The following is a 26,229-nucleotide window of genomic DNA, read 5'->3' as shown; positions in this document are numbered from 1 at the left end:
GGACCTATATAGCACCCTGGCAACAGGAACTGTTGACTTTTAAAAAACCCAAAGTCCTGGGCCCAGCCCTCCAAGGAGAAGCATTATAGACAAAAAACCCATGACTTGGGGCCCGGGTACTGTCCACTTCGGCTCTGAGGCACCTTGGACAGATATGTTTAGCCTGCCTTGGTCCCAAGGACGTGGAGGCAAAGCTAATTCGTGACCAACACCTAAGACACTGGCAAAAAAACTGAGGTACTCCCTCTATGGGAGGGGTTATATATGGAGGGGACTTCCTGTTTGAGATTGCCAGTGTCCATCACCTGAAGGTACGCCATATAACCCGTATAGTAATGACTATGCCGCTCTGTGTCCCGTGATGTACGATAAAGAAAACCAGCCTATCTCTCAGCGGACAGTTGATAGAAGTCAAAAAGACAAAAATAAAATAAAATAAAATCTTTTCCTCTGGGCGCTGGGACCAAAGGGAGCCATACGTCCTTCTTTGCTAGGCAGAACGAAACTGAGGCTGCAGGGAGGTGGGTTATATCCGGAGGTACCTCCTCCTGGGCGGGGCTGTTCAACTGTATATATGTATATATGACATGTATATGAATATCTAACATGTTTCTGCCTAGTCTTCTCCTGTAAACAGGGAACATAACCCAATTGTTAAGAATTGTAGAGGCTGTGTCCGTCCATGGACGATCAGAGAAAACATTTAGGAGAAAATTACTGCTTCAAAAACACAGAAAAAAAAATTAATGAAAGAGGAGGGGAGTTCAGAAATGGCATGGCCCCAGCACAGGCGGTTCAGACTTGGAGTGAATAAACACTTTTTTCCATATGTACCGACACCTTTCTTTCTATGCTTTGTCATGGATAGTGAACCGGTCCCTTGTGAGCTAGGAAGGTTTGAGATGAAGGGCCCCTGTGTTCATTCCCACAGCAAGTAGTCAGTATTCAGCCACTCTGATGCACTCTGCAGCTTACTCAACAGCAGTATGCAATGCTGGCCCTGACACGTATGGAGCTGCTGAAGCTGAGTCCCCCAAAGGAGGAGGCAGGATAACCCAGGGCTGTCCCCAGCAGGGCAGGGACCATCCAGGACACAAGCTCTCTACAAAAGTGAGTAAGGAAGGGAAGGGGATGAAGGGGATTCTCCCCTGTCTAACAGGGGAGAATAGGGATGAGAAAGAAATTAGACTTTGCACACACATAAGCATGTTCATGCGGACCAATGATATCACAATTAGCACTAACTCCCACCAGCAGCCTAGGCACCCCTAAGGAACAGTTTGCCAATCAATTCCCAGCCACAGGAGAAAAAAAAATGGCAGAAAATGTAAAATGCATAACAGTATCTGACAGAAACAAAGCAATGTGCTGTTTCCTAGTTTTCCCTAAAGCACAGGTTACTTTCACACGCAGTGTCTATATAATGTACATACAGTCTTTTTTTACTGGAGTACCAGATGCATCACTGAGCCCAGTGTATGGGTTGTATGGTCACCAGAGGTGATTGGACACTGGCACAACCTATGAGAACAAGTTTCCCTCCATATAACCCCTCCCATACAGGAAGTACCTCAGTTTTTTCACCAGTGTCTAAGATGATTGAATGCGATGAGAATAAGTGCTAAAAGGAAGCTCTGCCATGGAGGCCCTTTGGGCAAAAGAGCTATACTTTGGGTCCATCCAAGATTCTTTATTTATTACGCCCCAATTGGATGGTATCCGGGCCTCGCGCACGAGGTATCGCCTGTAATGTCTCTCTAGGGTCCAGCACTTTTGAAAACGCTAAAAATCCTGACAGAGTCTTTTACAAGGCCCAGGGGAGAGGCATCCTTTAAGTAGGAACCCATATCCCTGAAGGTTGGCACACAATACCCGCGGTGATGGGTGAAGATTGGTTTTTGTCTGGTCTTCAGCAAAACCTGCGGCGTGGCCACTAGAGGGAGTAAAGAGTGGAAGTATTACTCACCAAACTCCATGCAGTGTCAGCTCATTTCAGACAAGCACACTCCTCGCTGCAGAGCTCTGGCGACTCTGACCAGTTCCTATCCTCCCTGCAAGTGTAGCTGGATATTCCAGCACACTGCTTACCCCAGGATGCCAATGCCTAGGCGTGGGCGCACGTTCTGGAGCGCGCTTTATGGGGATGGGGGGGGGCTTTTGGCAGCTGTGGCCGAGCATTCGCACCCGTGCGAGGCGGCGCACTGTGCAGGCAGAAGCTCATAAAAGAGGCAGCAAAGCTGCAGCTCTCCCTTGGATGGGACACAGTAGCTTAAGGACAGGTGGTTGGTTACTGGCCACCCACTTAGCATGAAATTGTGTGATTAGTTGCATACTGTATGCAATAGGCCTAACTAACACAAGAGTATATGCAATTGATGGTACCTTGGTTTTGTTGTTGGTAATAGGTCTTCCCAAAAAAGAAATACAGGGGTTAAAAAAGACAAAAAGCCATCTCCACCCGAGACGAGAGCCTCTACCCGGGCCCTTTTTGGTACCTTCCTCCCCGGTGATTTATGATACACATGAGCAGGGTGAGCCATTGACTCCGGCAGAGGTCGCCTTCCCTCCCAAGGTGTCTGGGTCTGCGTATGTCACTGAGGACTCTTTGGCAGTAGCCCTTGGCAATTTAGAGGGGAGACTCACTTCATTAAATCGTTAAAAGCTTGCAAAGGGAGAAAAAGCGAAGCAGAGTGCCCTCAGTTGCATCTGATCTCCCGTCAGAGGGGTCTGATGAGATGTTAGGAGGTCATGCCTCCATCAGAGGATAAGGATGAGGACTCTGAAAGCTCCGATACTTCAGAGGAATTTTTTTCTGCTTCCTGGGCTCAACAAGTGCAGGTGCAATATTACACTGAGACAGTTCGCTCCGCATTCAAGTTGCCTCTTTCTGAGTTAACTGACTCACCTGTGCCCGTCCTCTATCCAATGGAGGAAAGTTTTCAAGAAATGGAGTCTGCCTTCAGTGGATGCAGCTATTTCTTGTGTAAATAAGAGTTTAACCTGTCCGGTAGACAATGCCCAGGTATTTAAAGATCCTTCGTAGAAAAAAATTTGAATCTCTATTAAAATCTTCCTTTCTCCTGGCAGGCACAGTAACCCAACCTGCCGTGGCGGCAGTGGGTATGTGTCAAGTCCTAAGGGATCGAGTGAAGGAAGGGTTAAAAGATCTGCCCCCGAGCATGCCAAATATTGAGAGACTTTGCCCAAGGCTTTATGTTTCGCAGTAGACGCCATTAGGGATTCTATACAGCAAGCATCTTGCCTTACACTCCAGCTGGTGCACATGTGTAGAATTCTTTGGCTGAAACACTGGTCAGCAGAAGCCCCATGTAAAAAACTTTTGACCAGTTTGCCCTTTCATGGGGAACAGATTTTTGGAGATGATTTAGAAAAATATATCCAAAAGGATATCAAGCGGCAAGACTACTCTGTTGCCAGAGAAAAAGAAAAACAAGCGTCCTTGTTTTAAGCGTTCTCTCTCCCCAGCTCCTAGGTCATCGGCCGGGCAGTGGCGACGGCGTCCGCAGACAGCCACAAAGCCTAAGGATCAGGGCCAGGCCCAGAAATACAGGAAACAGTGGAGCCAAAAAGCTAATAAGCAAAGTCCCAAAACTTCCTCATGAAGGGGCGCCCCCGCTCGGCCGAGTGGGGTGGCGGCTTCGGCAGTTTTTCGGTGACTTGGCAGACAGAGGTCCAGGACAGATGGGTTTGGATCATTTGCTGTCTCAGTGGGTAATCAAAAAAGTCCCCTTAAAAGAGCAAGTTGCAGGGTTTTACTCACATCTTTTTGTGGTTCCAAAACCAAACGGAAACGTAAGACCCATTCTGGACCTGAAGGATCTAAACCAGTTTCTGGACATTTACCATTTCCGAATGGAAATCATTCGGTCCGTGGTCGCCACCCTACAGTGCGGAGAATATCTGGCGTCTATAGACATCAAGGACGCCTACTTACATGTACCTATTTATCCCACCCACCAAAAATTTCTAAGGTTCGTGGTAGAGCATCACCATTTTCAATTTGTGGCTCTACCTTTTGGTTTGGCAACTGCACCCCGAGTATTCACAAAGATACTGGCTCCTGTGTTGGCAAACCTGAGAGCACAGGGCATAACAGTGTCGGCCTATCTAGACGATCTACTTGTAGTAGATCAGTCAAAGGGCTAGAACACGCAGTGTTCAATATGTCGAGATACCTGGAGCAGTTAGGATGGGTTATAAACCTACAGAAATCTTCTCCACAAGCTCTAAGAAGAGTAGAGTATATTGGTATGATCATAGATAGAGCCCAAAGCAGGGTATTCCTGCCAGAACCAAAGGTAAAGTCACTAAGAGAATTAATCCACAGGGTCAGGACAAAATCATGAAGATGGCAATAGAAAGACCTTGGGTGCTTCCGCTCCGTCACAACCTTTCTACACTCATTAGTGCAAGAAAGCCAGCCTAGACCAATTTACTATAGAGAGTCTGGAAAGTGTATGTTTCGTGGTGCGAATCTAGTAAATGGAATCCCTTAAATAATGACATAAGTAGAATTCTAGCCTTTTGCCAAGTTGGAGTGGATATGAAATTAGCCCTGAGTACCATCAATGGTCAAATATCAGCTCTATCAATCTTTTTTGAAAGACCATTGGCATCTCATTCCCTAGTTCGGGCATTTATTCAGGGAGTACTGCGAATAAACCCGCCAGTCAAGTCACCCTTGTGTCCTTGGGATTTGAACCTAGTATCAGTTCTGCAAGAGCACCCTTTTGAACCTATTCATGATATTACTTTGATTCTCTTGAACAATAAATTGGCTTTTCTGATTGCTATCTCTTCGGCCAGAAGGGTATCAGAATCAGCAGCTCTTTCTTCTAAAGAACCTTGTTTAATTTGTCCCAAAGACAAAATTGTACTACGCCCTCATCCTACCTTTCTTCCTAAGGTGGTATCAGCGTTTCATTTAAATCAAGACATTGTTTTGCCTTCCTTTTTTCCTGAAGCGCAGAGGAAAAGTTATTGCACTCTCTAGATGTAGTGAGGGCAGTAAAGATATATTTGCAAGCTACGGCTCAGATACATAAAACAGATGTTTTGTTCATTATACCAGACGGTCCCAAAAAAGGCCAACCGGTATCAAAATCCACCATTGCCAGGTGGATTCGTCAAGTGATTATTCAGGCTTATGATTTGAAGGAGATTCCTCCCTTTCCTGTTAAGGCGCACTCGACCAGAGCGATCAGTGCTTCATGGGCAGTGCATCATTCGGCTTTAATGGCTCAGATCTGTAAAGCTGCAACTTGGTCCTCAGTCCATACATTTATAAAAGTCTATCAAATAGATGTAAGGGCACATGAGGATTCTGCCTTCGGGCGTAGTGTGCTGCAGGCAGTGGTCTAGGGCTTCTCGTCTATGGCGGCCTGATGTATCTGTGTCTCCCACCCTTCATATTGAGCATTGCTCTGGGACGTCCCACTATGTAATGAATGAAGGCTCTGTGTCCCGTGGTGTACGAAAAAGAAAGTAGGATTTTTAAATAACAGCTTACCTGTAAAATCCTTTTCTTTGAGTACAACACGGGACACAGAGGTCCCCCCTTCTATTGGATACTTACTGCTTTGCTACAAAACTGAGGTACTTCCTGCATGGGAGGGGTTATATGGAGGGAAACTTGTTCTCATAGGTTGTGCCAGTGTCCAATCACCTCTGGTGACCATACAACCCACTATGTAATGAATGAAGGCTCTGTGTCCCGTGGTGTACGCAAAGAAAATGATTTTATAGGTAAGCCGTTATTTTAAAATCCTACTATTGCAATCATTTAGGAACAGAGTATGAAAGGAAAAACTCACGTTCACACACTGCCCTGCTAATTACAGATATAATGGATATAATTACGGAAAGAATACTTAAAAGCATTAGACTGCTACATTCAATCACAAAAGTGAGCCTTCAGAAACTGGACCAACAACACCATAAGCAATCTCAAACTGGCCTAACCTAAAAAGCAGAGCCCTGTGTGGACTGGAAAGACTTAATATATCTGACATAAAATGTTCCATTAGCAGTTGATAGTAGAAAAGTCTTCCATACTAACAGAGAAATGAGGAACTTAAGAAAATATCTATTCTGGGGACACTACCAAAACCATGCCGGTTATCGGTGTACTTTTCCAATGCTGTCTTTTTGGCTGCTAGCGTACATTTCTCTTTATATGGTAGTAAACCCCAAAAATTTAAGTGGTTGTAAACCCTCACATTATACCCAGCGAAGTGAACAGCCTAAGATGATACACAGAGATGAAATAAATCCTCCTACATAGGTTTTACTTGTTTATCTGCAGTATTCTCCTCTCTACACCCATTCAAAAGGGGGAGGGGGGCTGGGCTGGCAGTTTGTTTTCCAGTGTCCAACTCTCTGGTAGGCCGCAACAAAACCTAAAGGTGAAAGACTTAATCCCTTAATGGAAGAATTAGGAAAATGTTTTACATTTTCTCACTGAATTCAGTCCCAATTTACAATAATACTTTATGACAATCTGTCAGAAGGGGGCTGACCCAAGCTGCATAATAATCCACCTAAACTGTTAAAGCCAAGGTTGCCACCCTTTAAGAATTGGTTCACACTGCGGCGGCACGACTTAGGGGGCGACTCAGCAAGGCGTCCTGAAGACGACTTCAGAGACAACTTGCAAAATGACTTCTGTATAGAAGTCAATGCAAGTCGCCCCGAGTTGCCCCCGAAGTCGTACAAGAACCTTTTTCTAGGTCGGAGCGACTTGCGTCGCTCCTATTAGAACGGTTCTGGTGAATAGAATGGGATGCGACTTGTCAGGCAGCTGAGTCGCCTGACGAGTCGCCCCAGTGTGAACCGGCTCTTACTGTTTCAATCGTTTTTATTATGTTTTTCTTTTCAAGAATACAAAATATAGCAACAACAGTAATTTTCGAAGGTAACATACACATCAGTGTGGGCTCACATAAGGCAACAAGGATCAAAGTTGGACTGCTTGATAGTTCGATGAAAGGTCTAGGTAATGATAGTGGGCGGACTCGCAGCAGTTCTAGAACATGAAGGACCCTGATTGAAAGTAAAACAGTGCCCTTCCTAGTAAAAAAAACGTAAGAGCCCTCAAAACCTAGAACATCGTAAAACCTAAGCATCAATGAAAATTCTATATAACAATATTATGATCTTATAACCAGTACCCTTCCCAGGGTAAGGTCCAAATATCTGTTCGACCAAGTATTTGTGTTTTCCAAGGACCCCTCTATCAATACCTGAAGGGCCATATACATATAAAAAAACTTTGAGAACTCAGAGAAGAGATGTACTGAGGGAGTATAGAAGAAAGAATAGTAGGTCCAAAAGAGAAGGAAGGAAGAAAGTGGTTCCGCCCAGGGGTCAATTCCGCTTGTCTGGTACCTGCAAAAAACTAAGTGTAAGGAACCATGAATCAGACTGAGGCAGAAGTGCAGTCAGAAAAAAAAAAACTTTTTTTCTTTAAATAATATTGAAAAAGCAGAGCAAACATAATCAAAACATAACCAGGGTTCGGGAACCAGAGCGAATAGTTGGAACAAGCCAGTGAAACAGGGATCCAGAGTGCCGTGTAGTAGAGGCAGTAAATAGGATCAGGAACCAGAATGGAAGTCAGCCAGGCAAAAGTCTTTAACAGGAAAACACAGCAGAGAGTATGCGGATATGTTGACCAGGCAAAGGCACAGTAGATCTAATCCAGGCAGTTTAAATAGCCAGCAGAGCTAGCTGATAAGCAGAAAATTAAGACCAGGTGATTCACTATGGAACGAAGAGTACTGGCAGTTAACTGACAGCTGACCACAGAGCTCTGAGAAGGAAGGGCTGAGCCAAGCCCAGAAACTAAGCCAGGGCAATTGCTTGTCCTGTAAGACACTCACAATCAGCATGAGCCAGGTAAGTTTGCGTTTCATAAAAGCAAGCTCTATAACCAGACTTTTCCATGCCGATGAAATAGTGATTTTAGCAGCTAAAAACAAAGTAAATGAATGTCTGTGTGTCTTGGGACATTTTCAACCAGCTTATTCAACAGGGCTATGCTCGCGTCCTTGGTAATATTTACCCGAGTAAATAAGAGAATGGAGGGTCATCCAAAAACGGCGAACTTTAGGACAAGTCCACCATATGTGTAAAGTAGGGTCTATCTGGCCACAGCCTGTGAAGCATGATGCCGAGGAACCTGGGTACATTCGTGATAGGTGTTCTGGCACCAAATACCATCTGGCCTGAACTTTGTATCCTGCTTCATTCAGAGCAGTGTTCAGTACACCTTTGTAAATTCGGGTACTCCGGGAACGCTAGTCCTCCGCTACGAAAGCCGTACCCCACCTGGCAAGAAAGTTTATCAGATGGAGTGATAAAGAGCCTGTGTTACCATCCTTTTTCACCATGCCGTTTCTGAAATACAAAGTTAAAGTGGAACTCCGGGAATCACAGCAACAAAAATTTGCTGGTCTATAAGAGGTTAAGTTCAATGAAGTGTATGCCACCTTGTAGATTTATCACTTTTTACAATTTACATTTTTACTAAGCGCTAGGTATACAGCAATCTTTAAAATTCAGATAGGATAAGTGAGATGCACTCTGCTACACAGCAGTCATTCTGTCTGCCACTCCACATTTCATTCACTTAAAGTGGATGTAAGCCCTCACATATACCCAGTGAAGTAAACGCGCTCAGATGATACACAGAGATGAAACAAATCCCCCAACATTAGTTTTACATGCATATTTGTTGTCTTCAACTTTATATATTCTTTAGAAAGTTCCAATTGTGTTGTTAGGAGATTTTCTCTTCGTGATTAGCACTGCAGTGAAGCCTGGGCATACAACCAAGACAGCTGATTGGAGGAAAGGCAAAAAGGTAGAGACTTTCAGATTTGTTTGTTGAATTGTTCAGCACGCTGGGAATTTATAGCATCCTCCCCAACACAAAACTCAGCCTGCTTTTATCTCCTGTGCCGATAGCAGAACAGGGCAGGAGACAGCTACGGGATACAATGCTTTGAAGAGAGATAAGAAAACCCTGCAGATATATGTGCCCAGCTCAAATTTAAAGAATCAGGTTTACATCCGCTTTAATAATACTTTGTATTTTGTGAATGAGTTCCCATAATACAAAGCCTTCTGTTGCTGGACAAGAGGAAAAGAGGGACAGGCAGAGCGGCTGCAAACGACCCTGCAGCTCTTGCATCAGAGATCCAAAGGTCCAGTGTTGGAAGTTTTGCGATAGCTATGCTCCCGGCACTCAATAAAAATGCAAATAGTAAATAAAACAGATAAGTCCACAAGATGACATAACTTGTTCGACCTAACCCCTTATAAGCCAGAAGATTTTTCCTGAAAATCCTGGAGTTGGGACATTTTATACTTTACCATTACATGGTAATAAAAACAAGTCTAATTTTTCCTAAATTTCAATATAAGTGATACCTACATTCCCTTGATTGATTTTATTGCCCCACATTCAATCCCCCTCCTAATCTATATGTCCTTTATACAGTGCTAAATACTATACCCAATATTCAAAATGTGGACTTTAAAATTATTTATACATGTGTAGAGAATCAAAAAATAAACAATGCCAGAAATTCTTACTTTTAGCCTGGCCTCCACAGATGCTTTCTTTCGAGCCTCTCTTCTTCGATATTGTTCTACTTTATCCAGTTGATCGGGCCTCTGCAGCATTCCTGCGACACGCTGAACTGCAGTGGCCATTGCCTCCTTGTCTGGCTCCTCCATTCTCGCCTGTAACATAATCATATCAACATTTTAAAAGAGAATACATAACTTTGCAGTATGATGAAAAAGCCAAATTTGTGTTTGCATTTTGTATTTTTAAAGCTGGCAGAAGCATAAGCATAGTCAAAAGTTAACGCCAACTAAGTGAGCCAATTGCTGGCTGCTGCAATATTTGCTATGTATCTTATTAATAAGGCAGTAGTCTCCCGATATCACCAACGTCCGGGACTGATTCACTTACTTCTATCTGCAGTAGAAGTATCACAGGAGGTCACACCTGCTCTATTCATAACAGCCTTGCATTATTTTCATTCTGTTATTAGGAGGGGAAATAGTTAGGTTTATCAATAATAGAGGAAAAACGATTAGTGTACTGCAGCTGGAACTACAAGGATCAGTACCGGATGTTTACTGCCCAACAGGGGACTGCTGCATTAGTAAAAGTAAGGTATGTAACAAATGCTGCAGCAGCCAGGGATGGGGCACACATCATTAGAGCAAAAATGTATTTTTACTGTCTAAATGGCCACATCACCAAAGTCCATTACTAAAAAACTGACTTACATCAAGTGCAAAGGCCACACACTGATTACAATTTGGCTAATCATAGCTAGATCAATGAAATTTTGCACTTCTGCAGTCAAATTTGAAATACCCCACTACGGAAGGCAATTCAATAAAGAACATGCAACAATTGTTCTGGTGTTATGGCCATGCTAAGTCCTGTGCCCAATTTATTAAACATGTGCAACAGTTTTCCTGCTATTTCTGACACGTGCAACAAATTCAGTCGTTTTTATATGCAACTTTTACATTCTGACATTGTTGCAATTAATTCATTAAGATAGTATGGAGTGTTTTTTTACCCTAATGCATTAACCTCTTGAGTATCAGCCAGTAACACCCCTCCATTACTATTCTTTTTCAATGCCCTATTATTTTGACTGACAAATACTCCGTCAAACACTGTACCCAAATGCAATCTGAGACAGAGCATTCTTTTGGTGGTATTTAATTTTTTCCTATGTGGTGGGCAAAAGGGCCAAACAATTTGGAAAATAAACTCTTTCCTTGCTCTTTGCTAAAATACAAGGTGCCAGAACAGTACATACACCCCTAAAATAACCCCTTTTTTCAAAATAGGCACCCTTGGGCAATCTCAGTGCAAATCTCTTGGAAGTTAAGAAAAAGGATTGAGGAGGTTAAAACAAAGAACTTTGTAATGGTGCACTAAACCAGCATGTACAGATCAAACACTTATCATACACAGAGGGAGGAAAAGATGAAGGGGTTAATATATGATGTGCAGGATAAAGGAGGTAAAAAAGATTAAAGTGACTCTAAGCCTGGGTACACACATATGCAATGTCAGACATTGCATGTGATTTGCACTGCAGTGCTTTGCAGATCACATGCGATGTCTGTGCAAATGGGAGTTCAGCCATACAGTTGTATGGTTGAACTCACATTGGATTTGCACGAAAAAGATGCAGGAACCTTTTTTTCCCCTGCACTGGAATCGAATCACATGGGTGTTTACACCCATGGGATCCGAATCGGGGGTGTCATTAACTCTGTATTGACACCTGCAGCGGTTCGCAGAAGGCAGTGCAAACTGCCTGCAGGGGAGACGCAATATGGAAATCAACACTGGACTTGTTCCCACATCGCAATAGTGTGAACCCAGGCTAAAGATGAAAATTAAATAAAACAAACATGTTATACCTCCTCTTCTGGGGTCCCCTGGTTCGCCTCCTCACCTCCACCCTACCGAATGCCCCCATAGTAAGCTGCTTGCTATGGGGGCACTTGAGTCGCTCCCGAGCTGGTTCTGAGTGTCCGTTGACACTGCTCGCTGGCTGTAATTGACAGCAGCTGCCACTCTGCCCAATGAGGTAACAGAGAACTGGAAAAGCTGCTGTTCTCGTGCACATTTCTAGCTCGTGATCAGGCTCAGGTAAGTAAAATGGGGGTGCTGGGGGGGGGGGGGTCGCTTGCAGAAGGTTTTTTACCAACCATAGAATGCATTAAAGTAAAATCCTCATACCTTTAAGGTGGTTGTAAACCATTACAGATCAATTTTACCTACAGTTAAGCCTAGATTAAAGCTTACCTGTAGGTGCAAGAAAACCCCTGTTGGACTTACCGGTAGCGGTATTTCCAGGAACCTTCCAAAACAGCTACTTGAGAGATGATTGGCTCCACCCTCTACAGGAAACACAAATCAGATACAATTTAAAAGGCCCCTCCCTTTCCTCTGACCCTCAGTTGTTTAGAAGATCAAGCAAACCTCCACTAAAGTGCACTCGGTAGAATAAAAAACATAGAAACATAACAAAACACCATCGACAGGTGAACGTAGAAAAGGGTGGGAATATAGATGCTGTCCTGGAAGGTTCCTGGAAATACCGTTACCGGTAAGACTAACAGGGGTTTTCCCCCCCCTCACCTTCCAGGACAGCTACTTGAGAGGATAAGCAAGATACTAGACCTTAGGGAGGGACAACAGCCTGAAGCACTTTCCTAACAAAGGAGAGGCCCTGGCTGGAAAGCATCTGAACTCTATAATGTTTGACAAATGCATGAGAGGAGTACCAGACGGCAGCTTTAGGAATTTCTTCCCATGATGCCCCTGCTCTTACTGCCCATGACGTAGATATGGATCTCGTTGAATGAGCCCGTAATTCTAGAAGGAGGGATGCGACCTGACGCTTTGTATGCTTCACAAATCGCTTCCCTAATCCACCTAGCAATAGAGCTTTTAGACGCTTTGGACCCCTTTTTGGGGCCACTGAAAAATACTAACAGCTGAGAGGAACTCCTAAACCCCCTGGATTCCTCTAGGTAAAGCAGGAGACATCACTTTATGTCTAAAAGACAACATTTTTCCTCCTCCTCCGCATTATTGGGAGAGGTACAGAAACTAGGCAGGAGTAATAAAATAGTTCCTTTGCGCTATTATGAACTACTAATGACAATAACCAAACAAAATAATGAAATGCAGCAAAACCTAGTAGAGTTTACAATACACAAGTGAAATAATATTGAAAAGGGGATTCTGCGCAAACCTTCACGCTATCAAAAATAAATAAATGACGGTGATAAGTGATACACTGTGCAAAAATGAATACACATAAGTACATAAAGAGACAAACTCTAAATGCATGAAGTGGAAATAATGTGAAAAAATGAAAAAAAGTGTCCCATAAGTTGATACAGTGATGAGCTCCCAAATGAGAATAGGGGTGCAGCTGAATGTCCACTAAGTAAGGTGTAGGTAGATGACTGACAAATGGGTGGTCATATCCGTCAAAGGGCTCCCAGAACTCTTACCTCAATAATGAAGGTGTAAGGCATCAAAGAGATCCTGAGTGTCAATCGCCTCCTTGCAGCCACAGCGTCTTCCCACCTGTCACACTCCGATGGAGTATCTCCTCAATCAGTCCCTAGTAACACTCAGGTCAGAGTCGAGAGGGGAGAGAGAACAAACAAGGTCTCCAATAGTGTAGTAGGTAAACTCAGGGGGAAGTTTAATAAAGAATAGCCTGCACTTACATCAAAACATAAAACTTGTGCAGTACATAAAACGACCAGCGGCGTCCTCTGCGCCTGCTTACGTCACTTCAGGTGTACGTCCGTCCAATCCCTACGCGTTACGACACGGTCACGTGTCTTCATCTGGGGAACCTGATTGGTGGTAGGGCTAGTGTTTATATATCTCAAAACCGGAAGTTGTATCGCGGCCATTTTGTCGTAGTCCGCCACATACTGTATACGGTGGCCATTAGATTGATAATCTGACAGAACAGGAACTGGCGGTGATTGGCTAAGAGCCCACAGATAGTTACACGGACTAGACAAATAGACTGGAAGTAATAAAATCTGGTAGACAGTGCAGTATTAAAATCGCCATAAAGCGGGATAAGTTGACATGGTAAAATAACTTAAAATAAGTTAAAAGCAATAAAATCCATATTAAATATTAAAACTTCAGATGCAACCCAATCGGGAGAGCACCTGCTACAAAATGTGTAAATACACTGGCAGAGGAAACTTATAAATAAATAGGAGAGAAACACAGCTCACAACTATAGGTAGCTGATATAGTGGTTTAAAATAGGGCCCAAACGTGTCTTGGAGTGGTTCCCGCGCCCTTTCTCGAAGGCCTCCGTCGCCCTAGAGCAAGACTTGTCTCACGTTGACCTGCGAGCACTCCTATGGGGATATAGAACTGAACTGACACACATACCTCCTCCCTCCCCGCTTACTCTGGCTTCTCTCAGATTATGGTACAACAGCGGGTTATGTTCCCTACTGTCCTCCGACCCCTCTCCACTATCTTCCCTATTCGACAATCCCTCCTTCCCCCAAGGCTTTGGTGTATCTTCGTTAGGCCCCTTCAAAAGGACTGAATGGCCCCAGGCACGCTCCTTTGTGCATCCTACGCTGGGGTCGCCAGCGACTCCGGCAGGCGCTCATGACTGGCTCACTGCACTACACTTGTCCACACTTACAAAGCACCTACATTCCTCCTCTCAGGTACACCGCCCTCCCACGGAGTTTGAACGACTGTGTTCCCTCTCGGAGAAGCCCAGGCACCTACTCTCGGCCAGAAGCGATTCAGTTCGCATGCGCCGCGCTTTATAAGTTTTTCATTCATTCATTCATTTTCATTCATATATAACCTACTGCAAACACTCACGCACACCGAGCTACCCTCTTACACTAGGATGTGGTCTACAGATCTGGGTGAGGACATCCGGCAGGCAGACTGGCAGACTTCGTTTTACTTTACTCACAAGTCCACGATCTCCTGCTACGCACAGGAAAAAAACTACAAGATTCTGTCAAGATGGTACAGGGTTCCCTCCGTGTTGCACAAAATATTTCCGTCCACCCCGGCATCCTGTTGGCGATGTTCCGCTGCTGTGGGGACTTATCTACATGTCTGGTGGGAGTGTGAGAGGATCCGCCCCTTCTGGACTCAGGTATTTGAATGTTACAACAAAGTCTACGATAAATCACTGGTTCCCTCACCTAAAATTGCTCTTCTCTCTATCCTGCCTGGTTCTGTTAAATCGCAGAGACGGAGTCTCCTCCGTTTCTTCATGTCTTCAGCAAGACAGTTCATACCTTCCTACTGGAAGTCGACCGCAACTCCTCCATTGTCACGCTGGGTCTCTATTATGAACGATACCATGAGAATGGAGGAGATGCTGGCTCTTGACAACGACACTTTTGATAAGTATACATTGCTATGGCTCGTCTGGCTCCACTTCTCTTCCTCTGACACCCTGGCGAACATGTTGTCCACCCAACCATGATCACCCCTGATCGCCTCCGTCTGTGTCACCTCCTTAAGATAAACTAGGTTCCCCTCCCCCCCACTTTATTTACATTGTTTCTTCCATTTGCTCCCTCAGCAACTCTCACACTCCCCCATGATTCCCCTCTGGTTTTCTTTTCTCTCTTCTCCTTTCCTTCTATTCTCTCTCTCTTCTCTCCTTCCCCCTTCCTCCCCGCCCTCTCATGCCCCTGATTCTTGCCCCCCCCCCCCCCATTTTTATTCTTATTTTTCTTGTTCTTTTTTTATTTGCGGCCTTGGTTCTTTTTTGTCCTATGTGTCATTTTTTCTTTTGATTTTATTGTTTCCTTCCTGGAGACTCTGGTCGCAATGTTGTCACCTACTAAGAGGCCATTTTGGCCGCTCACAATTTTTGTTTCGGGTTCTTGTCATAATTGTTCCTGTTATGTTATACGTTGGTGGAAGTCCTGCTGTGGGCGATAGCCATTGGGCTGACTCTCTACCACTACGTATTTATGACTGTACACTGATTGTGACACCTCATGCTGTTCATGTATAACATGTTAAAATTCTAATAAACATATTTTCAACTCTAAAATAGGGCCCAAAAAAACGTAAATATGCCTGCTATAAGCAAGATGTTAAGGGGTAAATATGGTGAAATAGTGCCTCCTGTGGACACATGGTGATCGCACACCTGGTTTATTGATTCCTATAACAGTAACTATTACCACATATCTAAGACATCCTTAACCACAGAACCTCTGGATGTTAACCAAAATGGGTAAATATGCAATACTCCAGAATAACCACATATATGTGTTGTAAGGGGTTAGCTCGGTAGCGGGGTGTGTGACCCCTTGGATGGGTTCACTACACACTGAATTTATACAGACAGGCAGTCGAAGACGGTTGAAAACAAAGATTTTTGGTTTATTCTTCCATCTTGCTGGAAACAAGTGCAAGCATCCAAACAGCATAAACAAAATCAAACATAAAATAAACCCTGGCCACTTGGGGCGTCTATCTTCACCACACAAGAACCCATCTATGGAGTCTGGCACAGCCTAGTGCTGGGCAGACACTGCTGGTCATACAGCAGAAAAACAATAGTCTTTTGATTTTTTTCACACAGAAAAATCAATCACCTCCCCACCTCCTCAGAAGACTTTCAGTACACTGCTCTCCTTCACTCAGAAAGCCTCAGGATGCAGCAAATCAGTGGTAATCCTCTGGATTACTTATAGAGGCCTTAATTTCCTCATTCTGAACAGCTGAAGTTTTCCAACGCCCTTAGACCTTTTCTGGCTACTTTTGCAGCCGACGCCTAATAACAATTGGTGTATTGTCTAAACAAGGCAGAAATGTATGTCCCGTCTGTGACAACACCCACAGATTTACCTGACTTCCTGTCACAGTGTGTATATATATATCAACCCACATATACAATATAATACTCTTTAATAATAGAAAACCTTATTAGATAAACATAAAAATACACATAAAATTGCATAAAGTTAGAATGAGAGGTCAGAAATTGCTGAGGAAGCAGTTGAGGTCAAATTTAACATTCATTCCTCCTGGTACAAGTGTACGCATACTATGAATCCATTTCGACTCTTTTTGACTTATGGTTCTGACCTTATGACTACCTCTTCAGGATGGGTTATATTTCTCGATCCCCCAAAACTGATTTTTTTTTTTCAAAGTGTATTTTGTGCGTGTACTCGAGAGAGGAGCCGGACTGCAGGAGTTGGGAGTAGGCAGGCCTCCCCCAGAGGCAATCTGCCACCTTTCTCCATGCCCCGGGTGGCAATGGCAGGTGTGTGAGGGGGTCCTCCCACACAGCCCGCCCTACCTGCTCCGCTTTGAAGCCCAACGGGGCAGAGGGACTCCCTATAAGGGAGTGAGAGGATTAGCCCGCTCAACCAGCCCCGTTAGTCCTTCGCCTCTCTTTTTAGAGACCGCGTGGTCAAAGTGCGTGATGTTAACCCAATTTCGAGTGCGTGCAAGTGTGGTGGTTTTTGTGGGAGGGGGGTGGGCGTACTAAGCGCAGGCTTACCCAAAACTGAATTTGAGTCGGGTCCCGGTTATGTACCCGGTCAAAGTGCCTAGAAACATTATGTTTTGGGAAACCCTTAATTATATTTTGGACATGCTCCTTAACTCTAACCTTCAATGCCCTCTTTGTCCTTCCCACGAATTGGAGGTTGCAACTACATTGTAGCACGTATACAACACCCTCAGTGTGGCACCCGATAAAGTCTCTAATCACTTGTGTTTCTCCTGTGTTTGTAGCCACAAACTCGGTTCTTTTCTTTTGAAATCTATGTGACTTACGACACGCATAGCACCCCTTGCATGGAAAGAAACCTTTTCCCGAAAAAAATGTGTATCCAGGTTTCGGTGGAGGTTCAACTACTGATTTGACAATTAGATCTCTAAGAGTGGGTGCTCTCTTATAAACTATCCTCGGTTTGTCTGGGAGGATTTTCTGTAAATCTTTGTCATTTTTCAAGATGTGCCAGTGTCTCCTGATCACCTTGGCCACATCTTTATGCTGGGAGTTGTAGTGCAGGATTAGTCCCGGTGTTGCTTGTTGATGGATGATTTTTCCTTTTCCTTTATCCTGTAACATCGCATTCCTATCCATTCTACCGACAGTTTCTATTTGATTTTTCACCCATGATTCTTCATAGCCTTTCTCCTTAAACCTCGAACCAATAATCTCTGCTTGCAGTATGTAATCACTCTCTTTTGTACAGTTCCTTCTCATTCTTACGAGCTGTCCCCTCGGGATAATAAAAAGCCATGGTTTGAAGTAGCAACTATCCATAGAGAGATAACTGTTAGTATCCACATTTTTAAAATGTGTTTTGGTGACTATTTTGTCCTTTTCCAGACTGATGTTTAAATCTAGAAAATCTACAGATTTCACATCCATTTTCCACACCAAGGCTATGTTCTTGTCATTCCTATTAATTGTTTCCAGGAAGTTCTCTAGGCCATCTCTGCTGCCATTCCACAAGATGATTAAATCATCAATGTACCTTTTATAAAGGGCTAATTCTGTTCTCATACACAGCAGTTTCCTCTCATAGTGCCATGAAGGCATTCGCCACACTAGGTGCAAATTTAGCCCCCATGGCTATGCCGATGGCCTGTTTGAAATAAGTCTGGTCATACCAAAAATAATTACATTTTAAGCAGAAATCCAGACATTTAATAAGGTACTTCCTCTGTTTACAGTTGAGATTACTGTATTTTCGTAATAGCCACTTTGTTGAAAAGCAGGCATTATGATGTTGCACGATAGTATAAAGAGATGTTACGTCTGCAGTTGCCAGTAATGTTCTCCCTTCAAGTATCGGCACTGTGTCTAGAAGTTGCGGGATATGTTTTGTATCTTTGAGGTAGGCTTGTGTTTTTTGGACAGCGGGTTGTATAAAGTGATCAATATACTGTCCCATCCTAGATGTCAGGGAGTCTATCCCATTGACTATGGGCCTCCCTGGTGGGTTCTCTTTTGATTTGTGGATCTTGGGAATGGTGTAGATCAGTGGTCATCAACCCTGCCCTACAGGGCCCACTAACAGGCCAGGTTTGCAAGATAACTGAAATACATCACAGGTGATATCATTTGCTGCTCAGTGATTGCAGTATTCTAGACTGCATCTCCCCATGGTAATACATAAAACCTGGCCTGTTAGTGGGCCCTATAGGACAGGGTTGATGACCACTGGTGTAGATCATTGGTATTCTACATGTCTCTGGTATAAGATATTTCGATTCTTTCTCGTTTAAAATCTCTTTTTTGATTCCCAGATTAATTATCAATCCCAACTCTTTTTTGTATTTCATGGTGGGGTTGCCCAGTAACTTAACATAGGTATTATCATCTTGCAGCTGTCTACAAAGTTCACCCTGATACTGCTCTTTAGATTGTATCACGACGGCTCCTTCCTTATCCGCCGGGCGGATCACGATATCTTTTCTTTGTGTTAGTAGTTTAATACCTTTCTTTATATGTATCGGGTCTCCTCTTTTCTTTCGTTTCAGAGACTCCAGGTCTTGTAAAACTAGCCGTTTGAATACATCAATATGTTGATTATTCGATAGCTGAGGGTTATACACTGAATTATTTCTCAAAGTGCTGTGTAGGGGTGCATTCTTCTCTCCTATTAGGGCATTGCGAGGTATAAAGGAATTATTCAGAATAGACTTTTTAATAGTAAGTTTTCTTACATATTTCTGTATTCCAATATACGTTTCAAATTTGTTGAGGTTTTTTGTGGGAGCATGTTTAAAACCTTTGTCCAAAACTGCCAGCTCTTCCGCAGTTATGGATTTCCCACTCAGGTTCACAACATTTTCTCCAGCTATTCTCTTTTTCGCTTGGAGTCTTTTTCCCGCTCTATTGCCTCTCTTTGTTTGGGGCTTAGTCTGTCCTCCTGTGTTCTTTTTGGTGAGCTGTATGGTTCTTGTTGTCATCAAGGAGAGTATTCCCTCCTCTCCCTGTCTAAAAAAGCCCTTTGTGCATTCATACATAATCGTATTGACTCTGATAGGGCGGCTGATCATAATTAGACTCTTGATAGTTCCTGATAGGCTCAAATTTGTTATGTGTTGGTATAGGAGTTCTATCATATCCTCCATGGTAGTCATATTGTTGGGGTGGTCCTCTTATCTCTCTGGTTAGTTTGGTTGTTCTGCCCATTGTTATAAGGTTTCTTATATGGTTTTCTAAAGGGTTTCTTCCCTGTTTTCTTCGGGGTACGTTGTCCCTGATTGCCATTGTATGGTTGATCATAGTATGGTCTACCATAATTTGGGGGTTCATGATATGGTCTATTACCCTCAGTACGGATATCCCTTTCCTCCAGTCTAGATTCAACACGATTGGGTATAAGTGTTGGATCCAGTGTCCTGACTTCTCTCTCTCCGGTGTTGAATATGCCGAATTTGGTTGTGTTTGTTCGACCTTTTGTTGCCATTTAAAAACTTGGATCTGACTTATAGTCAGCAACATCCCGCTGATACTTTTTCATCTTCCGTTGTTGCACTTCCAGATATTTGGCTGTAAGATCTTTATTCAGTCGAGTAGACAGTTTCTTGAAGTCTTCAGACTCCTTCTGTGGCTCTATTTTGGATTTCAGCTACTCTATCTGCTTGTCTAGGATGCGTACTTTACGTTGCTTCCGTTTCAGCAGAAACTTCAAACCTTCCACACTTCTATTATTAAAAAATTCAAACCACTCATCAATTGCCTTGATCAGTCAGACCGTCATTTGGGGGTAGCTCCCACCGGAGTGTGCGGGGGACAATGTTTTCCTTTATATACCCATCAAAAGTATTAATGTCCCACCAAAGACTCACTTTTTTCTCTATGTGTTGACCTAGCTTCCTGACTAAGCTTTCAAGGTCCATGTTGCGTGTTTTGTTATGAGGGTTAAATACATCATCAAGGTTCACATTTCTATTCTCAACTAATGAAAAAACATCCATAATGGCAGCAAAAGTAAATGACGGTCTGACTGATAGAGTATTTTTTCAGTATTTTTTCCTTGCTTTTTCAGCAAGAGAAAAATATCTATTTAATATGGGGTCTGTATCTCTGAACCACCCTAATTTCTTGAAGTTTAGGAAGCTGGAGCAGATTTAAAATCACATGAATTAATAATTATGGAAATAGCGAATATATGTTGATATCCCTCTGGATGCAGCCAGAGGGCTCTATGTAGTATAATAGACACCTATATGCTCCCTTGCAGGCACACATTGTCTATATATATATATTTTTTCTATATATATATATATATATTTTATCTCTATATATATTTGTGTTTTACTATGGTTTTTATATTTAATCTCGGTATTTAATGATCCATAAACTCAATCTGCTGATTGATTGTTTTATTTAATAACCATCTTCAGAGAGGGGTTTGATATATATTTTTATATTGTTTTTGTGTGTACATTTCAATATTTGAACATATTTGAACATGTCAACATTTTAAAACAATTTTATTGCTTATATATTTTATGCTTGCAGCAATGCATACATAACATAACAAAAAAGTGTGAAACAACTGAAAATATATTTCATATTCTAGGTTCTTCAAAGTAGCCACCTTTTGAAGCAGACACATCTCTAAAACTGTTAAGAGAAGACTGTGTGAATCAGGCCTTCATGGTAGAATATCTGCTAGGAAACCACTTCTAAAGAAAGGAAACAAGCAGAAGAGACTTGTTTTGGGCTAAAAAACAGAAGGAATGGACATTAGACCAGTGGAAATCTGTGCTTTGGTCTGATGAGTCCAAACTTGAGATCTTTGGTTCCAACCCCCTGTGTCTTTGTGCGACGCAGAAAAGGTGAATGGATGGACTCTACATGCCTGGTTCCCACCGTGATGCAGGCAGGAGGAGGTGTGATGGTGTGGAGGTGCTTTGCTGGTGACACTGTTGGGGGTTTATTCAAAATTTAAGGCATACTGAACCAGCATGGCTACCACAGCATCTTGCAGCGGCATGCTATTCCATCCGGTTTGCGTTTAGTTGGACCATCATTTATTTTTCAACAGGACAATGACCCCAAACACCAGGCTGTGTAAGGGCTATTTGACCAAGAAGGAGAGTGATGGGGTGCTGCGCCAGGTGACTACCTCTTGAAGCTCATCAAGAGAATGCCAAGAGTGTGCAAAGCAGTAATCAAAGCAAAAGGGGGCTACTTTGAAGAACCTAGAATATGAAATATATTTTCAGTTGTTTCACACTTATTTGTTATGTATTTTGATGCCTTCAGTGTGAATCTACAATTTTCATAGTCATGAAAATAAAGAAAACTCTTTGAATGAGAAGGTGTGTCCAAAATTTTGGTCTGTACTGTATATATATATATATTTTTTAGACATTTTATACTTAATGTACTGTGTCATACATACTTAATGTCTGTCTTAGAGCATCGGTTATATGACAGATGTTGTCTGCACTGTGTGTGGTCCGATCGTTTCCCTGTAGCAGTCCTGCACAGTGGGATCGACGGACATACACAGCGCAATGTAACAAGATAAATACACTTCCGCCCTTACTCTCATACGACGGGCAATTTTGGTTGTAGAAGTGTGATGACGTTGGATGCGTTCATAAGATAACGCATCCAACGACAATTAGGGGCGGACGTTGAGTATACTTAAATCCGGTCGTTGAGATGGGGAGTCACACCCTCAGACGAAGTCAGGAAGTGACGAAACGCGTCAGTGAGGGACTCTCCGTCAACCAAACCAGACGTATCGTGTGCGCTCCACAACGACTAACCAGGAAGCCGCTGGGGGAACTGTACAACGGCAGTCTTCAGGGTCAAGTTAGTGAGAGCTATTGCAGCACACATCTTTTACCTGTATTGATTATCTTTTCGGTACGCATATATGTACAAAGGGGGTATCTATTTTTGGGTTTATTAAAGCTTTAAAAAAACGATACTGCTCTATATGGATTTTATTGTCCACATGTATCCACGGAATTGAATATCAAGTGTCATTAAAGTGGTAACCATAGACAGTGGATGCTGCGGTGTAATGAATGCTGTTTGAAACCTTACCTCTGGTGTATCCCCTGAAGGGTACCAAATCCCCCCACGTGGTGAAACATCCCTTGGTGAATGGAGCACTCTTGTTAAAACACAGCCATCCCTGTCATCTGCACTGACTGTCATTTACACAAACACATTGTTTGTAGCGCTGCTGCAGGATTTTTTTGTAGACTCTTTTGGAGTTTTTTCATTATTTCTGCATTTTTGTTATACATCTTATAATTTTAAGCAGCTGCTTTGCTTTGGTATGAACATCGGACCAGTTGTGTTAAATATATCTTTGTACCGTATTCCTGAGCGCTGGGCTGTACTAATTAGGAAGGGCAAGTCCTTTCAGTACTTCTGTGTAATGCTACATATACGTACCTACTCTGCTTCTGTGTAATGGTTTTGCACAGAGCAGCCCAGACATCTCTTATTGCCGGGTCCCCCGCCGTCATGCTTCCTTCTAGCAGTGCCCCCACAGCAAGCTTCCACAGTTGTTGCTTTGCTTGCATGACATTGTCTTCAATGTCTTGTTTTTTCTTCTTCTAGGTATAAGCCCTGGTTCACACTGGGTACGATTTGGAACGATTTGAGATGCGATTTGACATGTCAAATCGCATCTCAAATCGGCGGCAATTGTCGGCAATGGCACTGTCCTAATCAGTGCGACGCCGCATCTGCAATTTCAAAAAGCAGTTCCTGTACTACTTTTTGTGATTTCGGGCCGCGATTTACATTAAATTGCGGCCGAAATCGCGGTAAAAATCGCGCATTTTACCGCGATTTTGAATTCGCAGCAGTGTGAACCTAGGCTAAAGATTGGTTCTTCTCAAATGCCGATCCTAACAGGCAGGCCAAAGATATGTTCCTGCTGGAAATGCAAAAAATATCTGTACAGGCAGCTACACCTGCTGGGGTGCTTGAGAAACCAGCTGCCAAAAAGCCTTGCATTGACCAACAGCCAGGTACTAGAGTGGACAGTGTTTTTCAAGAAATTGCTTATTCATCTACATTTGAGAACAGTGCTCCCACAGCCGCTACCATACAACAAGAAGCATATCTTGGAGAGGTCATTGTGCCTCGTACGGACAAATCTCTTGGGTATTAGGCAGTCAATAAACTGCGATTTCCCAGTCTTGGCCAAATGGCACAAACATATCTTTCAGCTCCTTGCAGTAGTGTGGAAAGTGAGAGATTGTTCAGTGCAGTGTCACACATTCTGACTGACACCAGAAACCAACTTCTAACTGAACATGCAGAGATTCTTCTGTTTCTTTAAAAAAAAAAAACTTGCCAATTGCATTTGAATTGGAAAAGTAATCTACTGCCTGTTACTGTCCAACTGTTAGGCTGCATTCACACCTTGGCGTACAAAATCGCGGCGTTTTGTCACGCGAATTGCGGCGACAAATTGCGGCATTTTGTACCACGATTTGCGGCGACAAAACGCTGCGATTGTGAATGCAGCCTTACCCCCCTCTATGGAGATGGTTCACATCTCCTATGCTGAACACCGAAAGTCACCTGAAAAAAAGGTCCGGGACTTGTTTTCAGGCGGCAGGCGTTCGGCGTTCAGCGTGGAGATGTGAAACATCTCCATAGAGGGCAATGTGAAATCATCCCTCCAGCATCTCAGGGGCGGCTGTGGCGTCGCACTACAGGCGTATATACGCCTAGGTGTGAACGGGGGCTAAGGCATCATGCACAGTTGCACGCTGCAGCTCAAAGCAACTTCTCCACCTGGCATTTGAGCATTTTTTTTTAGAGTTTCCTCTGTCTGTTAACTCCCCTCCATGTTGGCCTTAAAAAAAAAAAAAAAAAATCTGCCTGTAAACTGCCCTGCCACTGATATCCTAAAGTGAAAAAGTGAATCACCTATAGTGTGCACATTTCACACTGTAGGTGATTCACAGTGCAATGCATGGCCATGCATGGGGGACACACAGCCCAATATGGAGGCATAGAGTTAACAGGCAAATGAAAGACTAAAAAATAGGGATCTCAAACACCTGTAGGAGCAGCTACTTTGAGCTTTAGGCCCATTTCACACTGGGCGCAGGAGGTGCGCTGGCAGCATAACAACACTATTTTTAACCCCCGGTAGCGTCCGAAAAAGGGTTAATACCACAATTCTGCAGAGGCGCATTGCCAGCGGTATTACTGCGGCTTCCCATTGATTTCAATGGGAAGGAGCGGTAAACACCCCGCTCCTTCACCGCTCCAAAGATACGGCTAGCGGTCCTGCTAGCGCACCACTTCAGTGTGAAAGCCTTCAGGCTTTCACATTGAAGGTTGTAGGGCATGATTTTTCAGTCAGTATAGCAGCGTTATTTTTAGCGCTAAACTCCCTGAAAAACGTGTCAGTGTGAAAGGGGCCTTATTGTGCATGTGGCCTTACTGCTGCTAAGTCCTTGGCTCCTTGCCATCCTGGAATGAACATATTTTTTTTTCATAAGTAGTTGAACTAGAAGCAAGCACTTTTTTTTTATTTTAAACAAGTTTACAAAATCTAAGTTTTGAGGTACAGTTCTAGTTGCTCCTCCTCATGTCTAACATTATTATTTTTTTCATTATTATTTTTTTTTGTAAAACTTATTTTATTGAGTTCAGTCACATCTTACAGTTTAGCAATACTCGTTAGTAACAGTGACGTACATTTTTCCATTACAACAAAACAAAGAAAACACAAAGAAATACCCGAAGGTAGCCAAAACAAATAAAGCATAAGGCCCTGTACACACGAGAGGATATCCGATGGAAACGGTCCGCCGGACCGTTTCCATCGGACATTTCTCCTCCGGATTTTGATCTGATGGCTTGTACACACCATCAGATCAAAATTCCCGCGGGTGGCCGCGGCGACGTGCGCGACCCTGGAAGGTAAATACTTCCACGCATGCGTCGAATCATTTCGACGCATTCGAGGGATGGGGATCGGACAGACTTATCCGGTGAGTCTGTACAGACGACCGGATAAGTCCGAAGGACAGGTTTCCAGCGGATAGATTTCTTAGCATGCTAAGAATTTTTTATCCGCTGGAAAACCGTCGGCTGGACAAATGTCCGCTTGAAATTGTCCGCTAGGCCCTACACACGACCGGTTCTATCTGCTGGAACTGATCCGCGGATAAATCCCAGCGGACAGATCCGGTCGTGTGTACGGGGCCTAAGAAGGTAATTCTTAAAAGTAGGGTGTATTATGATTCAAAAGGGGGGAAAGGGGAGAGGACAAGAGAGGGAGGAAAAGAAAGAAAAAAAGGGGGAAAAAGGAGGGGGGGGGGGGAGTAGAAACACGAGGATAGCACTCACATGGGCCACATCTGTAATATATTAGGAAAGAAACAATATCAAGCAGGTGGACATTGATGGCCAGACTTTCAGGCCGAGGAAGTATATTTTTTTAAAAAAACATACTTCCTCGGCCTGAAAGTCTGACCATCAATGTCCACCTGCTTGATATTGTTTCTTTCTTAAAAGTAGGGTGGATGGCTCGCCTACCCTCCTCAGTTATCTAAGCACAGCGCGGTTTGGGATCAGGTGCGACCCTATTCAGGGTCCACCCCGGAGGACGCCATTCAAGGCCTCCAAC

At 43.4% G+C, this 26,229-nt stretch overlaps 1 protein-coding gene across 3 annotated transcripts in view; it reads right to left on the bottom strand.

Moving 5' to 3' along the window:
- Window positions 1-26,229, bottom strand: part of EXOC3 (exocyst complex component 3) — a 385,796-nt gene that overhangs the window by 321,281 nt on the left and 38,286 nt on the right. For 2 of the 3 annotated variants that reach the window (XM_040353404.1, XM_040353405.1), the window contains exon 2: window positions 9,619-9,768. In XM_040353404.1, coding sequence (XP_040209338.1) covers window positions 9,619-9,762 — 144 coding nt within the window. In that variant the 5' untranslated portion in view covers window positions 9,763-9,768. Of the gene's footprint in view, window positions 1-9,618; window positions 9,769-13,095; window positions 13,256-26,229 lie in introns of those variants that run through there. The other variant, XM_040353403.1, reaches the window with a different exon arrangement.

This window comes from Rana temporaria, chromosome 5 (genome assembly GCF_905171775.1).
Source record: "Rana temporaria chromosome 5, aRanTem1.1, whole genome shotgun sequence".
NCBI lineage: Eukaryota > Metazoa > Chordata > Amphibia > Anura > Ranidae > Rana > Rana temporaria.
The sequence above is the reverse complement of the archived record's forward strand: the minus strand, read 5'-3'. Positions and strand labels throughout refer to the sequence as shown.